At 41.8% G+C, this 19965-nt stretch overlaps 1 protein-coding gene across 1 annotated transcript; it reads right to left on the bottom strand.

Annotated features, from left to right (window-relative positions):
* Nucleotides 1-4718: 4718 nt before the first annotated feature.
* On the bottom strand, nt 4719-8223 carry AICDA (activation induced cytidine deaminase). The gene is made up of 4 exons (XM_042867746.1): nt 8003-8223; nt 7277-7547; nt 7028-7143; nt 4719-6734 (listed from the first exon to the last, which is right to left on the bottom strand). The coding sequence occupies exons 1-4, from the start codon at nt 8174-8176 to the stop codon at nt 6681-6683; spliced, it is 615 nt and encodes a 204-aa protein (XP_042723680.1). The 5' UTR covers nt 8177-8223; the 3' UTR covers nt 4719-6680.
* Nucleotides 8224-19965: the final 11742 nt, after the last annotated feature.

The following is a 19965-nucleotide window of genomic DNA, read 5'->3' as shown; positions in this document are numbered from 1 at the left end:
CAGTAGGCTTACTTGGGTGCCATATAAAATCTTTTATCAAACCTCTATTCTAGATATTTTCATAGGTTGAATATTAGTAATGGTGATATTCATGATGAGTTGACCAAAGTACAGCCAGTCCCAAGCAACAGTTGTCCCCCCTTGCCACCTGCCCTGGTTTTATTGTACAGCATGATGCCATATGGTATGAAATATCCCTTTGGCCAGTTTAGGTCAGCTGTCCTGGCTGTGTCTCCTCCTGGCTTCCTGTGGACTCCCAGCCTCTTTACTGACAGGGTTGTGTGGGAAGCAAAAAAGTTCTTCACTTAAAGTGAGCACTGCTCTGCAACAACTAAAACATCAGTAAGCATTATTCTCATCCTAAATCCACAATATCATACCAGCCACTATAAAAAAAAAAAAAAAAATAACTCTATCCCCACCAAAATCAGGACACTGATGAATGTCTCAGATATTCATAATAGTAGGTCAGCACTAGCAGGAATATGAGATGGATATGCAACATGATGAGTTCTGGACTTGTCTTGGAAGCCATTGGATCTTCACCTGTTATAATGTCTTAGGGCAATACTGGCTGGAGTTCATTAGCTCCTTGGAGATTTTTAGGGAGCAGTGTGTGTCTGTGTAGGGATGTCTCACTTTGTATCCATTTCCAACTGTCCATAGCTGCATTTTTGCCTCTCTGAATCACACTCCCCTGAATTTTTTCACTTTTTCATATGTTATTCTATGTAATTATCTGCCCAAGTATTTTTTTTGTCCCTTCTTCTCTGAGAGGTTAAGCAGTTTTGCTAGGAGGAGTCCGAAAAGAGTAATCCAGCAACAACAGATTCCTGAAAGTGAAATCTTAGAGAATAAAAAATTGAGAATGCTTCTCACTTGATACACTCCCAGGCTCCAGTTCTCTTTAGATCTTCCTGCACCAAATGTGATTTCTGACTAGTCAATATCTGTTTCTGAAGTGTAAACAGCTAAATTACTGTTCTTGGAGAAAAAGTGAAGAGGGATCTTGGAGCCAACTGAAAGCAGAGACAGCATTTTATGGAGGCTGTAGCTGCCTGTAACTGGAATGTGACAAGGTCCTGTAGCCCTTAATCAGTAGAACTGTCCAGAAAGGTGGGACAGAGACATACCCATTTGCTCAGCAGCAATTCTAGTTCATTAAGCAAGAACTTTATAATGGTTATGGCCCTAAAATAGATAGGTCTATCATTAAGCAAGAGGAAATGTGACAAAAGTAGAAATTCTGAACAGGCAAGTGTGACAGCCATACTTGAGGTGGAACCTGCACACCAGTCTGTCAAAGGCTGGTGCTGTAGCCAGCCTGAATCACAGTTGACTGGGAATAGTTTCTTACTACAGCACAGCACCAAGGTGTAATGAGGTGGAGCTCTCTGGCATCCCAATCCACATAATAGGTCGCAATTCTGCCACTACTCATGTCAGCTCTGGACATTACCATATCATTCAGTTACGCAGAAATGCCTGAATTAGCTGTAGTGCATGACCTCATCTAATGAATTAACCAGAGTTTGTAATTGTTTATGAAAAGTTCATCCCTTCCCACTGATGGCGAAAGACAAACTTTGTCAGATCCACCTGGAAGCTTGCCAGTTCTAAGTTGAGTTTTTTGAGCCAAACTGCCAGAGTGATTCACTGCATCACCTCTTTGCAACTATTGGCATGTTAAGCTCTAGCAGTGATTCTACCACTGCTAGACAAAACTACAGAAGAGAGCTGCTCTAATTTCATTTTCTTTCTCTCTGGATGGTTCCTAACTGTGATTAGCAACAAGGTTATAATATGGAGACATCAATATCCTTCCTGCCCCTGAACTTGGATGCCACCTGCATTCTCCAGTGTGAGGAGACAAGCCTAGTGGACAGGAATATTACCTCTCCCCAGGTAATATTAATTCCAGACCTTGAAAATTCACATCAACCCTTCAATTGATATGCTTAATAATAACAGTGGCAATTATAGCAGTAACAGTGGTATTTTAGTTACACTTGAAGCCTGAAAGAAAATTTGCTTATTACAAGCATATGAGAAGTTTAAATGTCAATTGCAGCCTACTTATCATAGAATCATAGAATCATAGAATGGCCTTGGGTTGAAAAGGACCACAGTGATCATCTAGTTTCAATCACCCTGCTATGTACAGGGTTGCCAACCAGGCTGCCCAGAGCCACATCCAGCCTGACTTTAAATACCTCCAGGGACAGGGCATCCACAACCTCCTTTTGCAACCTGTTCCAGTGTGTCACTACCCTCTGTGTGAAAAACTTCACCCTAATACCTCCTAAACCTCCCATGTCTTAGTTTAAAATCATTCCTCCTTGTTCTATCACTATACACTCATGTAAACAGTTATACCCCCTCCTGTTTATATGCTCCCTTCAAGTACTTGTCACATTTTGGCTCCTGCTCTTGCACTCTGGTGGCTGCTCTTGCAGACACCTTTTCTCCTTTCCCTTCAGAGGCTCTGCTTATCCCTACTAGCTTGTCAGAAGAAATGGCATCTCCTATGCCAAGCCTCCTGCATTTGTTCTGTGAACCAAATCTGTTTCCCACCACCATGAGTTTTGAATATGTATGTGATTAAAAAGTGTTGGTTTTTTTTTTTTTTTTTTTTTTTTTTTTCCCCACAGAAACACCAGTGAGTCTATACCAAGGAGGTGAGAACAAAACAACTTGATTTCAAGAACAGTGATGGACAAAAATACCTCTAGGCTAAAAACCTTTGATCAGACAAGTAGCAGGGGACCAGACTCCATAACTTTGAAGCCTCTTCCTATACATGTTCAAACACATTCCTGGGAAAGGAATAGAAAGAGAAAGGAAGAGAAAAAGAGAGATAAACTTTCCCCTCTCTCCTCCTTCCTCCCTGGTATTTGTAAGGGTCTGGAGCTTGTCTTTGCATTGTTCAATGGTAATCTGCTTCTTATTCTTGCAAAATGATGTTGTGCGCTGACCTGGTGTAATGCTGTGTTCAGCTGTGGGAATGATGTTTGCATCCTGCTCTTAAATGGATGTGTTCTGGGGATTTTTGAGAACTGGAGTATAGGAGCCATTTGCAGAGAGTAGAATATCACTCCAGCCTATGCCTTCCTAAGGGGTGCCACATATTCCCATGCCCATTTTTACATACAGTACCAATAACCATCCAATCCCCTGTTTGTCTTGTTTCCTCCATTATCAAAGATAAAGCCTCTGCAGAGATGGAACTTTGACAGAGTGGGTAGTCTCTGCATCCCAGTTATCTGAATGATAAAGCAAATGTGAGTTGTTCTAAATCTAGATGCATTCTGGGAGTCTGATTGCCAAAAGGTCCTTCATATAGCTGTGTGAACAGAAATACAGGCTCACGTTCAGTGAAGATGCTGGAGCTATCCCCAGTGTGTGAGCAGCACCCTCGGCTTCATAAAGCGTGGAAAAAGCATCCAAAACTTTGGACACCCAGTGGAGTTTTCTAAACGGCAGACCTATTGAGAACTCAATTATTTTCCAGATTTGCTGATAAATCTTTTTGTTGTTAATGGTAATTATAGTTATGATGAGAGTAACAAGAATGCAGAGATGGATACTGTCACAAAAAACATGGTTAGTGGCATCAGTGTACAGTTATTTGGATTCAGTCTATGCCTTGTGCATCTCTGCAAGTCAAGAGATGTTGGAACAAGTGAGACTAGAGTTTCAGCTAGCACCACAGGTCCTTTTTCTGTGTGTTGTCCAACCTCCTGAAGGAAAATTCCTTCCAGAAATCTCAAGCATGGCTCCTGTTTCCCACAGCTCAGGCAATGAGACTGGAAGAAAACTCCCTTCACTCCAAGGATTTTTCCCAGGGGCATGCCAAGGAGAGAGAGACCCAGAATAGCATACCCACTATTTCCACAGGGGATGTGCTGTAAGTGATAACCAATGCGCTAAAAGTAGTTATATGTTTCCTATATACACAGTCAAAAGACAAGTAAAAAATTATTAGGCTGAAAAAGTAATGTTACTATGTTGTAGTCATTGTCCTGGGAGTTATCTTGGCAGACACATCTAATTCATTCAAGGTTGAAAAAATTTATAATGCCAGTTCAAGTAATGCTTTGTAGCAAGTAATAAGAACTAGTATGTAAGAACAGAATAAAAATCTTCAAAAAATCTTCATAGCAGGAGAGTTAAATTCCTGTAAATAAATCACATAAATCAGCTGAAAAATCAACACTTCATTTAATCTGCTTTAGGTTCAGAAGAATCAGCTTGGAATGTAGTACGTTTCTTCGCATTTACTCATTATATTTATTCTCCTATTGTATAACAACACCAATTTTCATTTTTCAATACATATCTTTGAGCTAATGTTTGTTTGATAGAAGTTCAGTAAAAAATAGTATCTCAACTGCATTATTAGAAAATGCTACTTTTTCTAATTGTTGTCCAGCAACTTCATTCTGAAGGACATTGGTGTTGGATAGGTCAAACCAGAAGACGGAAGACAGAAATCCTTTTTTGATTTCTTCTACATCTCTTGTTTCGCATTATGTGTTGATTCAACACTTCTGTGTCCAGTTTGGTCAATTAGGAGTCATAAATTTGGAGGAGCTAGTAATCAACAGATGAAGCATCTTGCGCAACTTTAATATTTACAATATTTACATGACTGATTTTTGGTAATATTTCCAAGTCAGCTATGGCCTGAAGACTTTACCAACCTTGATTTTCTGGGTGACACTGTCAACAGATCAACAGTTAAAAGGAAAAAAGCATAAAGACAGTCTAACAGGATAGTGCCAGTTTCTCTCTGTAGAAATCAAACAGGATAGATTACATGCCAGTATTCTGTGTTGATTTTTACTTTTCTCTTGAATTGTTACAAAAACAATGACAAAAAAAAGTGCTCTTTTGCAAGACTTTTTAAATATAAATAATATGCTATCCAAAAAATAGCACCACATCTGCAAATTAATGCTTCACAAAGATCTCTCACTGCTGTTCTTGGTCCAAATTCCTCAAAATGAGAGCTCATCGGAAGTCAGAAGTTGTAGGAAGCTTGTGTTGCACCCAGCTCTGACAGAGCAAGAGGCACTGTGGGCGAAGAGTGCACTGTGCACTGTCTTGCTGCTGGCCCATCACTATAGGAGACGTTAGGAGCAGCATAGGAACATTGGCCATGCTCAGAACGAAGAATAGGATGGAGCAGAGAACTCACAGCAATCATGAAGGAAAAGACAGAGCACCTTCAGAGTATGAGACACACTGTTAGCCCTGGTAAAGCCTGAAGAAGTTAAACTGAAGAGGATAGTCCATCTGCAATCCAGGGAGTTGGTGTGAACCGTGAACCAATATTTTCAACTTAGTAAAGACTGTCCACAGAACCAGATACTAATTGGGTCCCTTAAGGAAAACACAGTCAACAACAGGAAGGAAGGTCTTTTGGTTTTGTCCCTACAGAAGAAATCTATGAGCTGTGCAGCTTCACTCATGGTGGTTGTTTTTTTCTGGTCAGTTCTTTCTAATCACCAGCTAGCCATATCTAGATGTATTATAGTCATCAAAAAGCTCTTAAAGACAGAGGACTGTATCTCAAATATCACAATTTCATTCCCTGCTTGTGGATAATGACAGAGAAACAATTATAGCAATCATTTCCAGCTGCTTTCTAACCTGGCATTTCAAGAATCACAGAATTGTATGGGTTGGTAGTGGCCTCTGGAGATCATATAGTCCAACCCTCCCGTGAAAATGGGTTCTGTCAAATAGGTAAGAAACTATAAAACTGTTAGTTTTGAGTAACAAATTAACTCAGAGAGCAAATCTGTAACCTTTCAAAATTGCCAAGCTTTTAAACACAGTACACAGGCCAAAGCCTTCTGTCATATAAGCCATACTCAAAAGAACTCACATAATTCCAAGTAAAACTGGAACAAGCAGGGTGCCTCCAACAGAGGACAGTTGCCTAGGGATGAAGCATATTGCAGGTCTGATCTAGGAAGAAATGCTCTGTGACTGGGAAGTACTCTGTTAGTGAGACTTGCACTGCTCTTCCTAGCCGTGTCATGAAACAGATGGTGCCTGATGTGGATGCCAAAAAAACATCTAAAATGCTACAGTCTCAACCTATAAATCTGAGGGATGATACAGATTAGAAATGAAGTGTGTATTTTGGTAGATATATGCTGGAAAAACACTGCCATAGTGAAATGCCTTGGAGGCTCCTTTCTTGGTTGGGTGAGAGGTCTGTACAATGATCAGCACTGATGTGGAGCTGCCACTGCTCTCAATGTAGTAGCTCGTATTTCTGCAGCTCACACTTGAAAATGTTGGACGGAAAATCTTTTGCTTTCATTTTAAGCTTTTATTGTCTCAACCTGTCATAGGGAACAAAATCTGAACCCACAGCTATTCAAGCTCCCTTCATTCTGGGCAAAAAGGCCTAGATCTGCACACAAACCACTTAGAAGATTTGCTGGTTTCAAATGAGGTGTTCAGGACTCAGTTCATTACTCTCATGAGAGCTTTTCAATCTCGCTGTTAGGAGAGAAAAGTATGAAAGGTCTTATGTTTGGACATAGGGCTGGAAGAAAGAGAGATGGAAAGAAGGAAGAAGACAAAGATACACTGTGAGGGAGAGAATTGAATATCAAAGAACAAATGCTTGTGAAGTCTTCTCATTGCTGATGACTTCCACTTCAAAGTCCCAGAGTTTTAAAGGCATCTCGTAAATCATCTACTTCATACAGTGGCTGCAGAACAAAATATAAGCAATAGGTCATTTATCAAGTAAGCAGGAGTCTATAAAGATGGGGAAGGACAAAAGAATGGCATGAAATGTGAAGAGAGGTAGAAGAGAATGAGGTGTGGGAATATGAACAAAGTTAGGAGAAAGAGGCATAAGCAGCATGAAAGGTGATGACACAGGAGAGAATGAAATGATGGATAGCAGAAATGAGTAGTAGAAGCAGAGCACTTTTGCAAGGAAGAGAGGAAGAAGCTGAGGAAAAGAGGCACTGGAAGGAGTGGAAAAATTAGTCCTTACCAGAAGGATCCGTCGAAGTTTCCTGGACAGATGGACAGAGTTTTCATGCAGCCCTTCCCAGGCTTTGAATGTCTTTTCCCTGTTCTCCACAAATGTGTTCCAGCAATAGAAGAAATCTGTGCAAGGCACAGGGGCATTAAAGCATGCTCAAGATTGCTCCAAAGAGGACACTAATCTCTTCTAGGCTCACTAAATCATCATACCATATCCTGACATAGCTCTCAGTTATTTCTCCCCTGCCCATTTTACCTTTGAATGTCATGATGGCGATTTGGGCCCCAGCCCGGTGCAAGCGTCTCAGCCCCTCAGGCTCTGCTTTGCGATCCTCACAGAAGTAAAGGCGGGCAGTGAAAATGCGCAGGGTCAAGTTTGGGTAGGCACGAAGGAAGTCAGCCACATGTCGGGCGCAGTCATAACAGGGGCTCCAGGAGGTGAACCATGTGATGCGGTAGCAGCGGCCTGGGTCCAAGTCCCAAGCTGAGATGTAGCGTAGGAAGAGAACCTCCACATGGCAACCCATCTTCATGAAAGAGGAAGAGGGGCAAAGCATGAGACAAGAATGAAGTAGGCTATAAGGGGAGGAAGGAGGGAGGTTTGAGCTGAGTGATGTGTGAGAGGAGAATGAACAAGGTGAGAGAGAGATCTTAGGGTCAATGCACAGAAGAAGATGGCACAATGATATATAAATGATGACTAGAAGAGGAATGTGTGGGAGCAAGGTAGAAAAATCAAGGTATCGTTAAAGCAGCAGGGACTATATGGATGTCTTACTAGTAACATATTTGTGCGTAGCACAAATACAGATCTACCTGGAGACTGCATCCCACAAATGTTGTATACCAGCTTAGTATCCGTTCTTGTGGATGCATATGCCAGAGGAGATGTTGCTGCTTGCAGTTCTTCTTCCCTGCTGCTCCAGAGCTGCATCAAGCTTAACATGGATATGAGAATGGGATGCCAACGTGTACCTCATACCTTGTTACGCAGGTATCCAAAGTCCAGGGAGCACGATGTAGCACTGTCACGGCGCTTCACAACATAACAGAGGTAGGTTTCACGACGGCCTTTGGCCCAGCGCAGGTTCTTGAAATTGTAGAGGAAGAGCTTCCTCTTCATCAAGAAGCTGAAGGAGAAGACAAGAGAATGCATATTATCCTCATCCTGAAGTCATAGCTGTGAAATTGGTCAGACCTATGTTGAGGGCACAGCAGCAAAAATATCTCCATCAAGTTCAGACCTTCCATTGTGAAATAAAAACATCGGTAATTTGCATGAACTATTTTGGGGTGAGGGTGTAGATGTGACTGTGGGGGATGAAGGAGATAAGGAGGTGACCTTGTGAGTGGGAACAGTAAGTGAATTAGTATTGATTAATCAAACAGCCTTATTCAACAGTCTCAATGTAATGCGAAGGTACATCTGAGGACTGCCATGTTCACTGTGGTAAGCTATTCACCTCTCTCACAGCAATGCAAAATGAAAGTGAATGTGTTAAAAATAATAATGTCCTTTGTCAACTTTTCTGTCTGGTAAGCTGGTGCTCAGCAGGGAGCTGGAGTCAGTGTAAGAGATGTGAAGCTGAGTTTTCTGGGGGTCTCCGGTGAGGTGTGGGAAATGGGAATTTGTATTTGCTGTGAATTTCCTGATTTAAATATGAGAGTTTAGGCAAGGAGGATTTCTTATATAAACACTCTTTATGTATTTCCCACTCCCCTTCTATGTGTGGCAGATCGTCAGATGGTTTAGGGAGGACAACCCAGACAATCACATGGTAAATAAGTGGATATGGTAGACCAGAGAATTGCAAAGCTCTTACCTGGGCTATATAACAAAAGCAAAACACCAGTAAAGTTTTCATATAGATATTTGCTTTCAGAATGTTTCTTATTTCCTTCTGGCAATCCCTTTCCTTCCATATTCCCATTTTTTTTTTTCTTTTCAAAGGTCTTACTCCTGCAGAGCAGCATGGAGTTGCAAAAACAAGTGAAGAAGGAGAAATAACAATAACAAGAAAATAACATTTGGGCCCTTTCATGTCAGGACAAAGTGAAGACTATATATGACAATTTTGAGTCACAAGGAGCATCTTATACATCTAGAAATATTTGTTAACATCAATTCCTGATTTCTCTGCTCTGCAGAACTGACCATTGCTAGGGATTTTTACTAGGAAGAATGACCAGTATGAGAACAAAAGTGAATGAAAAGATGTTATGGGAGGCAACTGAGAAGATCTGCAGCTAAGTATGATGTGATGGCTACATATGCAACTCCTGTAGCATAGGAGCACATTGCATAGTTCAAGAGAAAGCAGCAAAGACACAGAAGCTGTGATCATACACAAGCACTGAACAGGGATCTTCTCCTCAAATAAAGATTCATGACGAAATCCTGAAATCAGAGTGGAAGCCCCTGAGTGTGTGAATGATACACAGTTATGCAGAGTAATTCAAGAGCAAGTAGAAAAATGCAGTGCTGGAACCGTCTGTGCCTGAAAGCACAAGGTGAGAGCAGCAGAAACAGAATAAGATTGAAACCTGGTGCAAGAGGGAGAATAGATAGAGAGACAGAAGACTGAGCAGAGATCAAAATGCTTAAGCAGCATCTAAATTTACATCTTTCTATTATATATGTATATATACATATATATATATATTTGTTTGTTTGTTTCTAGAAAAGAAAGAGAATGAAAGGGAACAGAGAATAGTCTTGTCATTAGTTGTCATTATTCATAGAAATAATGACATAGAAATTCATTGTCATTAGTCATAGAAACGACAAGAATGGAAAAGGGTGCAGGTTAGTTTACAGTCAAACAGAGAAGGAGTGATGGAGACAGAGAGCTGCAAGGTGTAAGAGTAGAACAGGGTTGGATTTACATCACTGAGTCATATGGAGAAAGGGAAATGGACAGTAAGCACCAAGTGGACAGAAATTTAATTAGAAACCTAATTTCTTCTATCAGCAAGAAATTGGAGGCATTCATTTTACCTGTCCATGTCAGCTGGGTTCTCTCTCAGATGACTGGGTTGCACAGAAGCTGTCTCACAAGCTCTGACTGTTCAACCCTCTGGTGCACAGAAATGTGGAATGCTCTGTCCTTCCCTTCCCCATTCACCCCTATCTACTCTTGATGGGTTTCAGACACACGGCTAGGGGAGGAGTTAGAAGGGGCCCTGGAGCTGTATGAGCCAAAGAGCAAAGGGTTAAAATGTGAAGGGACTCTAGTTCTGAAAGATGCTCTGCACTCATTGGCTGCCTGTCCTCATTGCACTTGCCATTGGGCCCTCCCAGTCTGCAAAATTATTCTGAATTAATATCAATAACATGACGAGGCAGGAAGCATCGTCTACTGGTTAGGGGGGGGCCTGGGAGCTGTGTACCACTGACAGTGCAAAACCACACTACCCCTCTGGGCCTCTGCTCATACAGCTGTGCAGTGATGATGGTGATGCTGAACTTCCCTGCCAAGGAAGCAGCACAGGTGGCCTGTGAGAGTGCACTGTGAATCCAGGTGGAAAAAGCTCAGGGAGCACCAAATTGTTGTCTCCTCCATTTCTTCCAGAAAGATTTGGCAGCTTCTTGGGAGCATATGGCAGTACCAAAACTGAAGAGGAGTGAGAATAGACCTACGTAGCTCATGGAAAAGGCATAGGGGTGATGTGCAGAAATTGGGCATGTCACCCCTGTTTGACACTTGACTGCCATGCATTCTGGGCCGTGTCAGCATGAAAGGAGAGGCACTAACCCAAATCACAAAACTGTATGCAAAAAACCCACTGAGCATGACTGAGGCCTAAAACCTGCTGAGCACACACTGCTGGAAACATTACTGGAACCAGCAAGCTTGGGATGGGGTGCAGAATCCCTCCTCTGGATGTCTCACGGCAGCATTGCCTTCACTCATCAGGCCTGTGGTTACATGCAGGTGTGCTGAGGCTTGCTCTTACTATGTGCACTCTCACTTTGCTAACAGTTTTCTACTTCTCAGGCTCTGCTCCACTGCAGCACTGCCGAGGTGACCATCCCCTCTGCAAGGCTGAGGGACAGCCAAGGAGAACCTCCAGACAGGCATGGGTGCTGAGGAGGCAGATAGGGGCTATCGTGCTCCATTTCAGGTAGGGGCTATCCTGCTCCATTACTTCCTCAAGCTGAGGATGACTGTGAGCACTACAGCCCTTTTGTTTACCTCATGCTAGGGTAGTTCTTCATTTTTTTCTCTGCTTGATTTACTTTCTTTATTAATTTTACCGGCTTTCAGCTTGCTGCTAGTACCGCACGAAGCCAGTATATGCAAAAACATGAGTTGGCAGACCAGAACAGACTACTCTAGCGCAGTACTTTAAAAGTGGCCAGTAGTGCATACCTCAAGACAAGGAGAGCTCCTGGAAATTCAGGACTGGACTGTCCTACACCATGGGGAAATGTATTCCTAGCTCCACAGTAGTAGTGGTCATACTCAAAAGACACACAGTTTAGCAGCTTCATTGCCAAGGGTTGTGGCAATTATGCTCTTTGGAGATCTGGCTTTTAGTGTTGACCAAAGACAGAAGAGTCTGCATCCCCTATTAATCCCTGTTCTACATAACAGACTAATAGAGAACTTTCCTGCTAATAAAACAGCTGCTCCCTTTCAGTCTTTGCTCTAGCAGAACCTTATGACAAATATCCCAGGTTAGTCCTAGAATCATTTTATCCTGCCTTCATACTATTTTTTTCTTTTGGTAACACAAAGAGAATGTCTATTACACAAAATAAGTAAAAACAACACACCCTTGGAAATGTTCTTCTTAAGGTCGACTGTCTATGTTTCATCAGACAAATTAAGGTAGATTTGGCTTCATTCTTGTTTTGGTTCCTAATTTTTAGATCCAAACATTTATAGAAAATTTTGTAGATTTTTATTCACTTTAGAAGGAGTAAAAGAGAAAATATTAATAGTCAGCTAGATCATATCAATAAGTGAAATTTGTGAGATCTAGGTGTCGATTCTCATAAAATCACAGAATGGCCTGGGTTGGAACCTCAGGGATCATGTATCTCCAATCCCCCTGCCACCTATCTCATAGGTCCACCAACCTCCACATTTAATACTAGACCAGGCTGCCCAGGGCCCCATCCAACCTGACCTTGAACACTTTCAGGAATGGGCTATACACAACCTCTCTGGGCAGCTTCTTCCAGCACCTCATCTCATCTCACTAGTAAAGAACTTCCCCCCAACATCCAACCTGAATCTTCCTTCCTTCAACTTCAAACTGTTTCCCCTTGTCCTGCTGTTGTCTACCCTTGCAAAGAGTTGGCTCCCCTCCTGTCTGTAGGCTCCCTTTAGGTACTGGAAGGCTGCAATTAGGTTATCCTGCAGCCTTCACCAGGCTGAACAAGCCCAGCTCCCTCAGCCTGTCTTTGTAGGGGAGGTTCTCCAGCCCTCTGGTCATGTTTGTGGCTCTCCTCTGGGCCCTCTCCAAAAGCTCCCTGTCTTTCTTGTACTGGGGGCTCCAGACCTGGACTCAGTACTCCAGATGGGGCCTCATAAGGGCAGAGTAGAGAAGGACAATCACCTCCCTGTCCCTGCTGGCCACCCCTCTTCTGATGGAGCCCAGGATACCATTTGCTTCCAAGCTGCAAGAGCACACTGCTGGCTCATGTTGTTTTTTATCCACCAGGACCCCCAGGTCCTTCTCCCAAGGGCTGCTCCTTCTGGTCTGTATAAATACCTGGGATTCCTCTGGCCCAAGTGCAAAACCTTGCACTTCGTTGTGTTGAACCTTTTGAGTCTGTTGAGGTCCTTCTGAATGGCATCCCTTCCTTCCACCGTGTCAACCACACCACTCAGCTTGGTGTCATCAGAAAACTTGCTGAGGGTGCACTCAATTCTGTCGTTCGATGTCACTGACAAAGTTGTTAAAAGAGCACCAGTCCCAAGACAGACTCCTGGGGGATGCCACTCATTACCGACCTCTCCCTGGAATAGAACCATTAATCACCATCCTCTGTCTGTGGCCTTTCAACCAATTCCTTATCCATTGCCTGGTCCACTCATCAAATCCACATCCCTCCAATTTGGAGATAAGGATGTGGTGGGTGACCATGTCAAAGGCCTTGCTCAATTTCAGGTAAATGACATTGGTTGCCTTCCCTTTGTCCACCAATACTCTCAATGTTGAAATAGATTCTTTCTCAGATTCTGCAAACCATTGGAATGCATTCTTCAAGATTTAAAACATTAGTCATTTTCCATAAACTTTGATACTCTGCACAGAAATAAGAAAGAACAAATGAACCAACAGATGAGTTATGTCACTCTTTGGCAAGGCTAGCAAGTCTAACTGCTGTTGAAAGCTTCCTAATACCCTTCATTTTGACCATCCAGCCACTTCCCTCTCACTTTTAATGTGTATGCCCAAAAACAGTAGCAGCACTTCTCTGCCTCCAGCTTTAATTCCCAGAGCAGGAATGTGTTGGTGTCAAAGCTAGCTGTGGATGTGTTGTTAGTGCCTCATAGCAAGTCTAGGATTAAATCTTGAAAGGGATCCTCAGCTCCTATGCTATTCTTATGGCAGGAGATGCAACCTTTCTTGCACATTAGCAGAGATCAGCTATGATAAGGTTAAAAACATGATTAGCAAACAAACATGGAAAGATCACTGACATCTGATTTATTTGCTAGTCCATCTTCCTCTCTGGCTGTAAATTGCCAAATTTTAATATCTGGTAGGACTTCTTTCTGAGTGGGAGCTAATATACACGAGGAGAGATTTTGACCATGCTTGTTCTTTCCTTTCTGCTCAATGTAAAATCATTTGGAGAAGGGACTAGTTGTGAAAGAGTGAAAGGGTTTTACAAATTATGATTCAATCTATGTTCAGATTAAAGCTCAGGTCAGTTAAACAAGGCTAATGGGGAAGGCTAAGAAAGTTTCCTTTATTGGTGTGTTTGTAGTATTATTTAGAAAAAGGCATTGGTCCACCTTATCATGATTACATAGTGATGCCCTAGCATCCCTTCAGGCATCTTATACTCAGAAAAATTGGAACATCAGGCAATTAAAAGCAGATTGAAGAGTGGAGTAGGAGAGGAGAAGGAAGGTTAACATCACCAGAAAGCAAAAAGAGAAGAAATCAGAAAGCAAAAATGTGGTGAATAATTAAAAGTAATGATCTAAACCCAAAGCAGAGTAGAAGTTGCTTGTTTAGTCAACAGGAAGTTGTGTGCTGTTGTGTACTGATATAAATACTTTTTCCATTCACCTCTTGCTCAGAAATCATATTTTGAATTGACCGCCAGTGTCAACAGTTGGTTATTTCTTACACTGAGCATAAGAACTGCAACCACCTGCTTCCCTTGCCTTAAGCGAAATTCTCAAGCAAAAAACTTTCTCTTCTTGAAGAGTGCTGATGCACCATAGGCACAGACTTGCACAGATGCCTCAAACAGGGCAAAAGCAGAGTTCTTTGTAGCTAGACACAGGCAAATAAGTTGATGTGCTTATTTTTCGTAAGTACATTACATTGTATTCTGTGTTTATTTCACAAAGATTAATTGTCCCATTTTGAAAAATAGATCCAGCACAGAAGTAAAACAGTTCTGCCAAGACTACTCCCATTGCTCCTGTTCCAGGTGTGAAAAAAATTAGCATTACATGTGGAGGCTGTTTGTTCCATGGGGCAATGTGCCTTGTCCCTACATCTGCCAACTCTTCCTGTGATGTTGACATCATGACTGGGAAACATGTTTCAACAGTGGTATGGCAAAACACTGCCTTTCATGGTGTGGAATATACAGCACCATAGAGATATAGGGAAACTCTTAGGATGTATGTGAAATCTACTTGGATGTGACCGGGAGGATTGTGTGTTGGGTAGGGGTAGGTTGCGAATGAAAATCTGAAGCACTGTGAGGCAATGCCTCAGAGGCACAAGAACAGTGGTCTGAAGTCACAAGAAGGAAGTGGGAGTGAGAGAAGGTGGAACTCAAGGATGTGTGGAAGTGCTACTGAGAGGGTGGGCTTATGAAACTTTGACCTCCACCTTGTACACTACTGCATGCTGCATGCTTGTAGATGATGCCACTGATGTAGAATTGAGGGCTGGTTGAGGGCTGGGTGTGCGTTAAGATCATACTTTATTATGCCTTTCATTAGTAATTTGGCTTTGCAGGCTCAAACTGCAAAACCTTCACCTGGAAGCTTGTCATAGTTTATTTTTTATTCCACAATTGAGCTTGTATTTTTCCTGGAGGATGAGCAAAATTAGGGTAAAATTATTGAATTGAATACATGTTTTTCAACTGCAATCCTATGAGTGCCTCTCATTTCTTCCCTGTAGCTCTCTGCTAACCCAGAGTGACTGGCACCTGCTGGGATCACTACTTGTAGAAGGAAAGGAGCCAGATTGGTTGAGGAGTATAAGAGGTACTGAATATCTTCTGCACCATACATGCAGGTAAAAAATAAAACTAGAGACCAAGCAGTAAATGTTTGACACAGTAAGAAAGACACATCATCTGCAAATCAAAGGAGAATGCAACTTCCCAGTGCTGGGAGATGGACCTAGGGAAATAACTACCAGAGCTGCTTGCACCATAGCAATGCATGCAGCTCCAGCCTCAGGTATGTCCTGCATATCTGACTTGACTTCTGACTCTGTAGTGTTTGGACCTGGAGAAAATCCTCTTTTTGCACAGGATACTGCAGGTGACATTCCAGTGTTACTCCATTCTGCAGCACAAACTCCTGGTTTGGACACCCCAGGCCCTGCTCCTAGTCCCATATTTCCCTTAGTGCAAGTCACTGGCTCCATATCTCTACAATCTTCTGCTAATCACAGAGAGAAACTCAATTTTGCACCGCAGTTTTTCACAATGAGAGTCATCTCTTCACTGTGGTTATGGTTTCCCATAGTAAGAGACCATAGTTGTCTCTTACTAGCTCCTGTTTGTGCAGTTGCTGCAGCTCATGTGATTCACCGAAAAAACAGCTTGCACCTGGCACCTGGGTGGTAAATCCTGATTTTTATTTTCCTTTTGTTTTTCAGTAAATTTTGTTTCTGGGAAAGGCTGTGACAAAAGTGCTTGGAAGCTCACTAAAGAGCTTTCATGTTTCTTGACTTGCAGTCCTGTGTTCAGAATTTCCTGCAGTTTCATAAATTTTTCTTGGCTGTTAACAAAGGGCCATTGTGTCCACTCCTCTCTGGTTTCTTTTCTGTGCAGGTACAGGGATGGGTAGGGAACAGGCACATTTACATTAAAGGAGCTAGCTTCGTCCAGCCTCAATTTGGAAATCACTGACAAGACTAAAGTAAGATCACAGATTTGAGAGGCGAAAATCTACCCTGAAGTAATTCTCCTAGCAGTGCTCTCAGTGAAGACAAATGGCAAAGGAGCCAGCAGAGACTATGAGGATTTCAGTTGCCCTTCCTAACACAAACTAAAGAAGTTACAAGCATACCAGCTGAAGGACAAAGTATCTAGGAGAAATGGAATAACGATGATGATGAGCTCAAGAAAAGATGATGAGAAACAACAGGATCAACATTCACCCTGCATAAAAAATTATTTTGAACCCTTCTTCCACAGCAAGAATAAAACTGAAGGTAAGACTAGGCTTGGAAAAAAGCATGCTTAATTTGTAATTGAATTAAACCGTAATAATGGCAAATTGTTAAGTTGCTCTGTGCCACTTTGAATACCAGACGTGAAACACAGAGAGATGTAAGCATTTTCCAGTGGGTACATTTTCTGTCAGTCTGACTTCAGTGCTCCAAGGGAATAATCTAAGCAGTAAGTTTCATGCTCTGAGCATGGAAATGATTTGTAGGTACAACATACCCATTGCAAGATATAGCATGCTGATGTGTATCAGTGTGAAACCACAACCTTAGTCATGTTGGTAGACTGTTGGCTTTCATGTTCAAAATAACTGTTGCTGCTGCACTTGCCACTGCTGCTTCAGCCTCTAAGGTGTCTGCTAAGAAACCAGAGAAAACAGCAGAAGGATCCAAACCCTGCAGACCCTCAGCCTCTAGGTGAGCTGATTAGGAGAGTAATGTCTGCCTACAAGAAACACATATAAATGATAACGCATGACTCCAAAAGGGAACTGAAGTCTAATTATTATACTGAAACAACATCGCCAAGCTGGGGCTCAGTAGCCTGGACAAGGGCAGCAGATGATACGGTGCTTCTAGCTCCTCAAGATCAACAACAAACAAACAAACAAAAAAGAAGGTGCCAAGAAAGCAGCGAAGGCGAAAGAGAATCTGACCCTTGATTGGCACATAGTAGCTGTGACTGTAAAGAAGGAAAGCCAAGAAACTGGCAGCCATGATGGCCAAGAAAGCAATCAAAAGACTGGGGAATATGAAAGTTGACAGACCAAAAAGGGCAAAGATCCCATCTAAGGGCAAAACAGTGAAAATTGAGGCTGTCAAATGCAAAGCCAAGAAATGAAAAGTAACCCTTGTTAAGAGGTCAGTGCATGAGAAAAATGAGCTACATTGAGCATAAGCAGAGTCTTGCTTCAGGGACACAAAATTCTTTAACTGATTAATTCGTTTTAGTCAGGCTTTGCATTTTTTCATGTAGTTCCCTCAGAGGAAAAAAATTATTAATAATAATTAAACTGTATTGATTTGAAAGAAAACTCAGCCTTTGTATGAATTATAATATTTTATTTGCTATTTCCTTCAATTCTCTTCGTCATGACTATTGAGGAGAGAGAAACAATCTCTCTCACAGCAAAATGACCAGAAGCAACAGAGCAGCTGAAAAAAAAGAATTTGTGATTTAAGATCAGGAAAATATTCTCAATTGTACCAGGAAGGCTGTGAATTCTCCATCCTTGCCAGTTGTTTCAAGCTCAGCTGATCTAGGCTCTGAGCAATTTGATTAGTTTCGGTTAGCTCTGCTTGCTGTTAACATAGTTTAATCAATGATCTTAATTGGGATCTCAGTGAGGACACATTTAAAAAAACTGTACCTTTAATGTACATTTATTCTTACATTTCAGCGGGTGAGTTCTTGTGTTTCTTCTTACTTAGAAACATTTAATACAGATATTTACTTATATAAATAATAATATATTTATAGTTTATCTCTTTCTTAATGTCTAATTTGTGACACATTGTATTTGGATGGAAAGTGGAATCTTGTTGAAGTATCCAAAAAGACAGTCTGAAAGAGCATTTAGTCACTAAATCAAGCTTTGCTCTGTGGATTACTTTTGCCAATTACTTGTTTGATATACGGTAACAGATTTGCAAGAAGTACATGCAGCTTGCATTTTAACTTCTATACTATTGAGAACCTTTTTTTAAAAGGAAATCACTTACATGAACAGCAAAATCATAGAATTATAGAATGGCTTAGGTTGAAAGGGAACATTAATGATCATCCAGTTCCACCCCCCCTGCCACAGGCAGGGTTGCCTCCCACTGGATCAGAGCCCTGTCCAACCTGACCTTGAATGCCTCCAAAGATGGGGCATCCACAATTTCTCTGTGCAACCTGTTCCAGTGCCTCACCACCCTCTGAGTAAAGAATTTCCTTCTAACTTCTATCTCCCCTCTTTTAATTTAAAGACATCCCCCCTTGTCCTATCACTATTAGACTGTGTAAAAAGTCAGTCTACCTTCTGCTTATAAGCTCCCTTTAAGTACTGGAAGGACGCAATGAGATCTCAGAGTCTTCTCCAAGCTAAACAAGACCAGTTCCTTCAGACTTTCTTCATAAGTGGTACTTCAGCCCTTTGGTCTGCTGACAGAAATACACTGCAAATACAAAAGAGCTCATGAGTCAAAGCCTGACTCCACACAGGGTCAGGCCTGTGCAGATGAGAGCTCCATTTATAGTCAGTCAGGCTGAGGTTGTTTTTATTATAACAGTGTGAAATAAGGATTCAGTAGTGCTAGCCAGGAAGAAACTCTGATTCTAGGGGATAGAGTTGTGCAAGAATGTGCACTGTGTGCTTCAGTCTTGAAGAGTGATGGGATGCTATTAAATGCCGTTTAATGGGCAAATTGGGTCACTGCCAATTTTGTTCTAGAAATACTATCTAAATGTAGTTCTCTTGCACAAGAATGGACACTGCTCAGAGTCCTCCATGCATTGAATGCTCCTTCTTTGTAACTGAAATACGTACAGTTACCATCTGATGAATTTACATGAAAGCCAAATAAAGATAACTTTCCTGATCTTCTTGACCTAGATGCATACTATTTAACATAGTAAATCTTTCAGTTTTCCATATTTCTGAGTTAAATCACAGAATCACAGAATTGTAGGGGTTGGAAGGGACCTCCAGAGATCATCGAATCCAACCCCCCTGCCAAAGCAGGTTCCCTACAGCAGGTCGCACAGGTAGGCATCCAGGCAGGTCTTGAACATCTCCAGAGAAGGAGACTCCACCACCTCCCTGGGCAGCCTGTTCCAGTGCTCCGTCACCTCACTGTAAGGAAGTTCTTGTGCACATTTGTGCGGAACTTCCTATGTCACTAGAGAACAGATTCTTTGCTTATAAAGTGAAAGTGATGTATCACAGTTCTTTTCTTACTGTTTTACCACCACACCACCTCACCGTTTTACTTGGAGACAGTAATTCTTTACCAGTAAATCATGGCACATGCTTAGTTGCAACACATTTTCAACACATATCTCAAGTTATCATTGTACTCTCCAACTATGAACTGCCAGAAAAATGTAGCACAATGATCCATGGGAAATTAAAAAAAAAAAAAATAGCTGCGGATAATTTTCTGTATCTGAAGAAAAAATAATGAGCTCCTAGAAAGACCTGCGATTCATGAGTGAAGCAGGTAGCAGCTCAGGAATGAGCTAGCAGGGATTAAAGAGGTCCAAATGGCAGATTTGGGCTGGAATCAAGTCTACCCACAAAGCTGGAGGAAATACAGCTAGACACAAATAAACTCAGACACATGAGA

The sequence above is a fragment of the Lagopus leucura genome, unplaced genomic scaffold (genome assembly GCF_019238085.1).
Source record: "Lagopus leucura isolate 7727_CA_CO unplaced genomic scaffold, USGS_WTPT01 Super-Scaffold_100001, whole genome shotgun sequence".
Lineage (NCBI taxonomy): Eukaryota > Metazoa > Chordata > Aves > Galliformes > Phasianidae > Lagopus > Lagopus leucura.
The sequence above is the reverse complement of the archived record's forward strand: the minus strand, read 5'-3'. Positions and strand labels throughout refer to the sequence as shown.

Coding starts and splice junctions, on each gene's coding strand:
- AICDA (XM_042867746.1), bottom strand. CDS start 8,176: ATGCATTCTCTTGTCTTCTCCTTCAGCTTCTTGATGAAGAGGAAGCTC. Junction 7,144..7,276: donor CGCCATCATGACATTCAAAG/GTAAAATGGGCA, acceptor TGCCTTGCACAG/ATTTCTTCTATTGCTGGAAC. Junction 6,735..7,027: donor AACTTCGACGGATCCTTCTG/GTAAGGACTAAT, acceptor TTTGTTCTGCAG/CCACTGTATGAAGTAGATGA.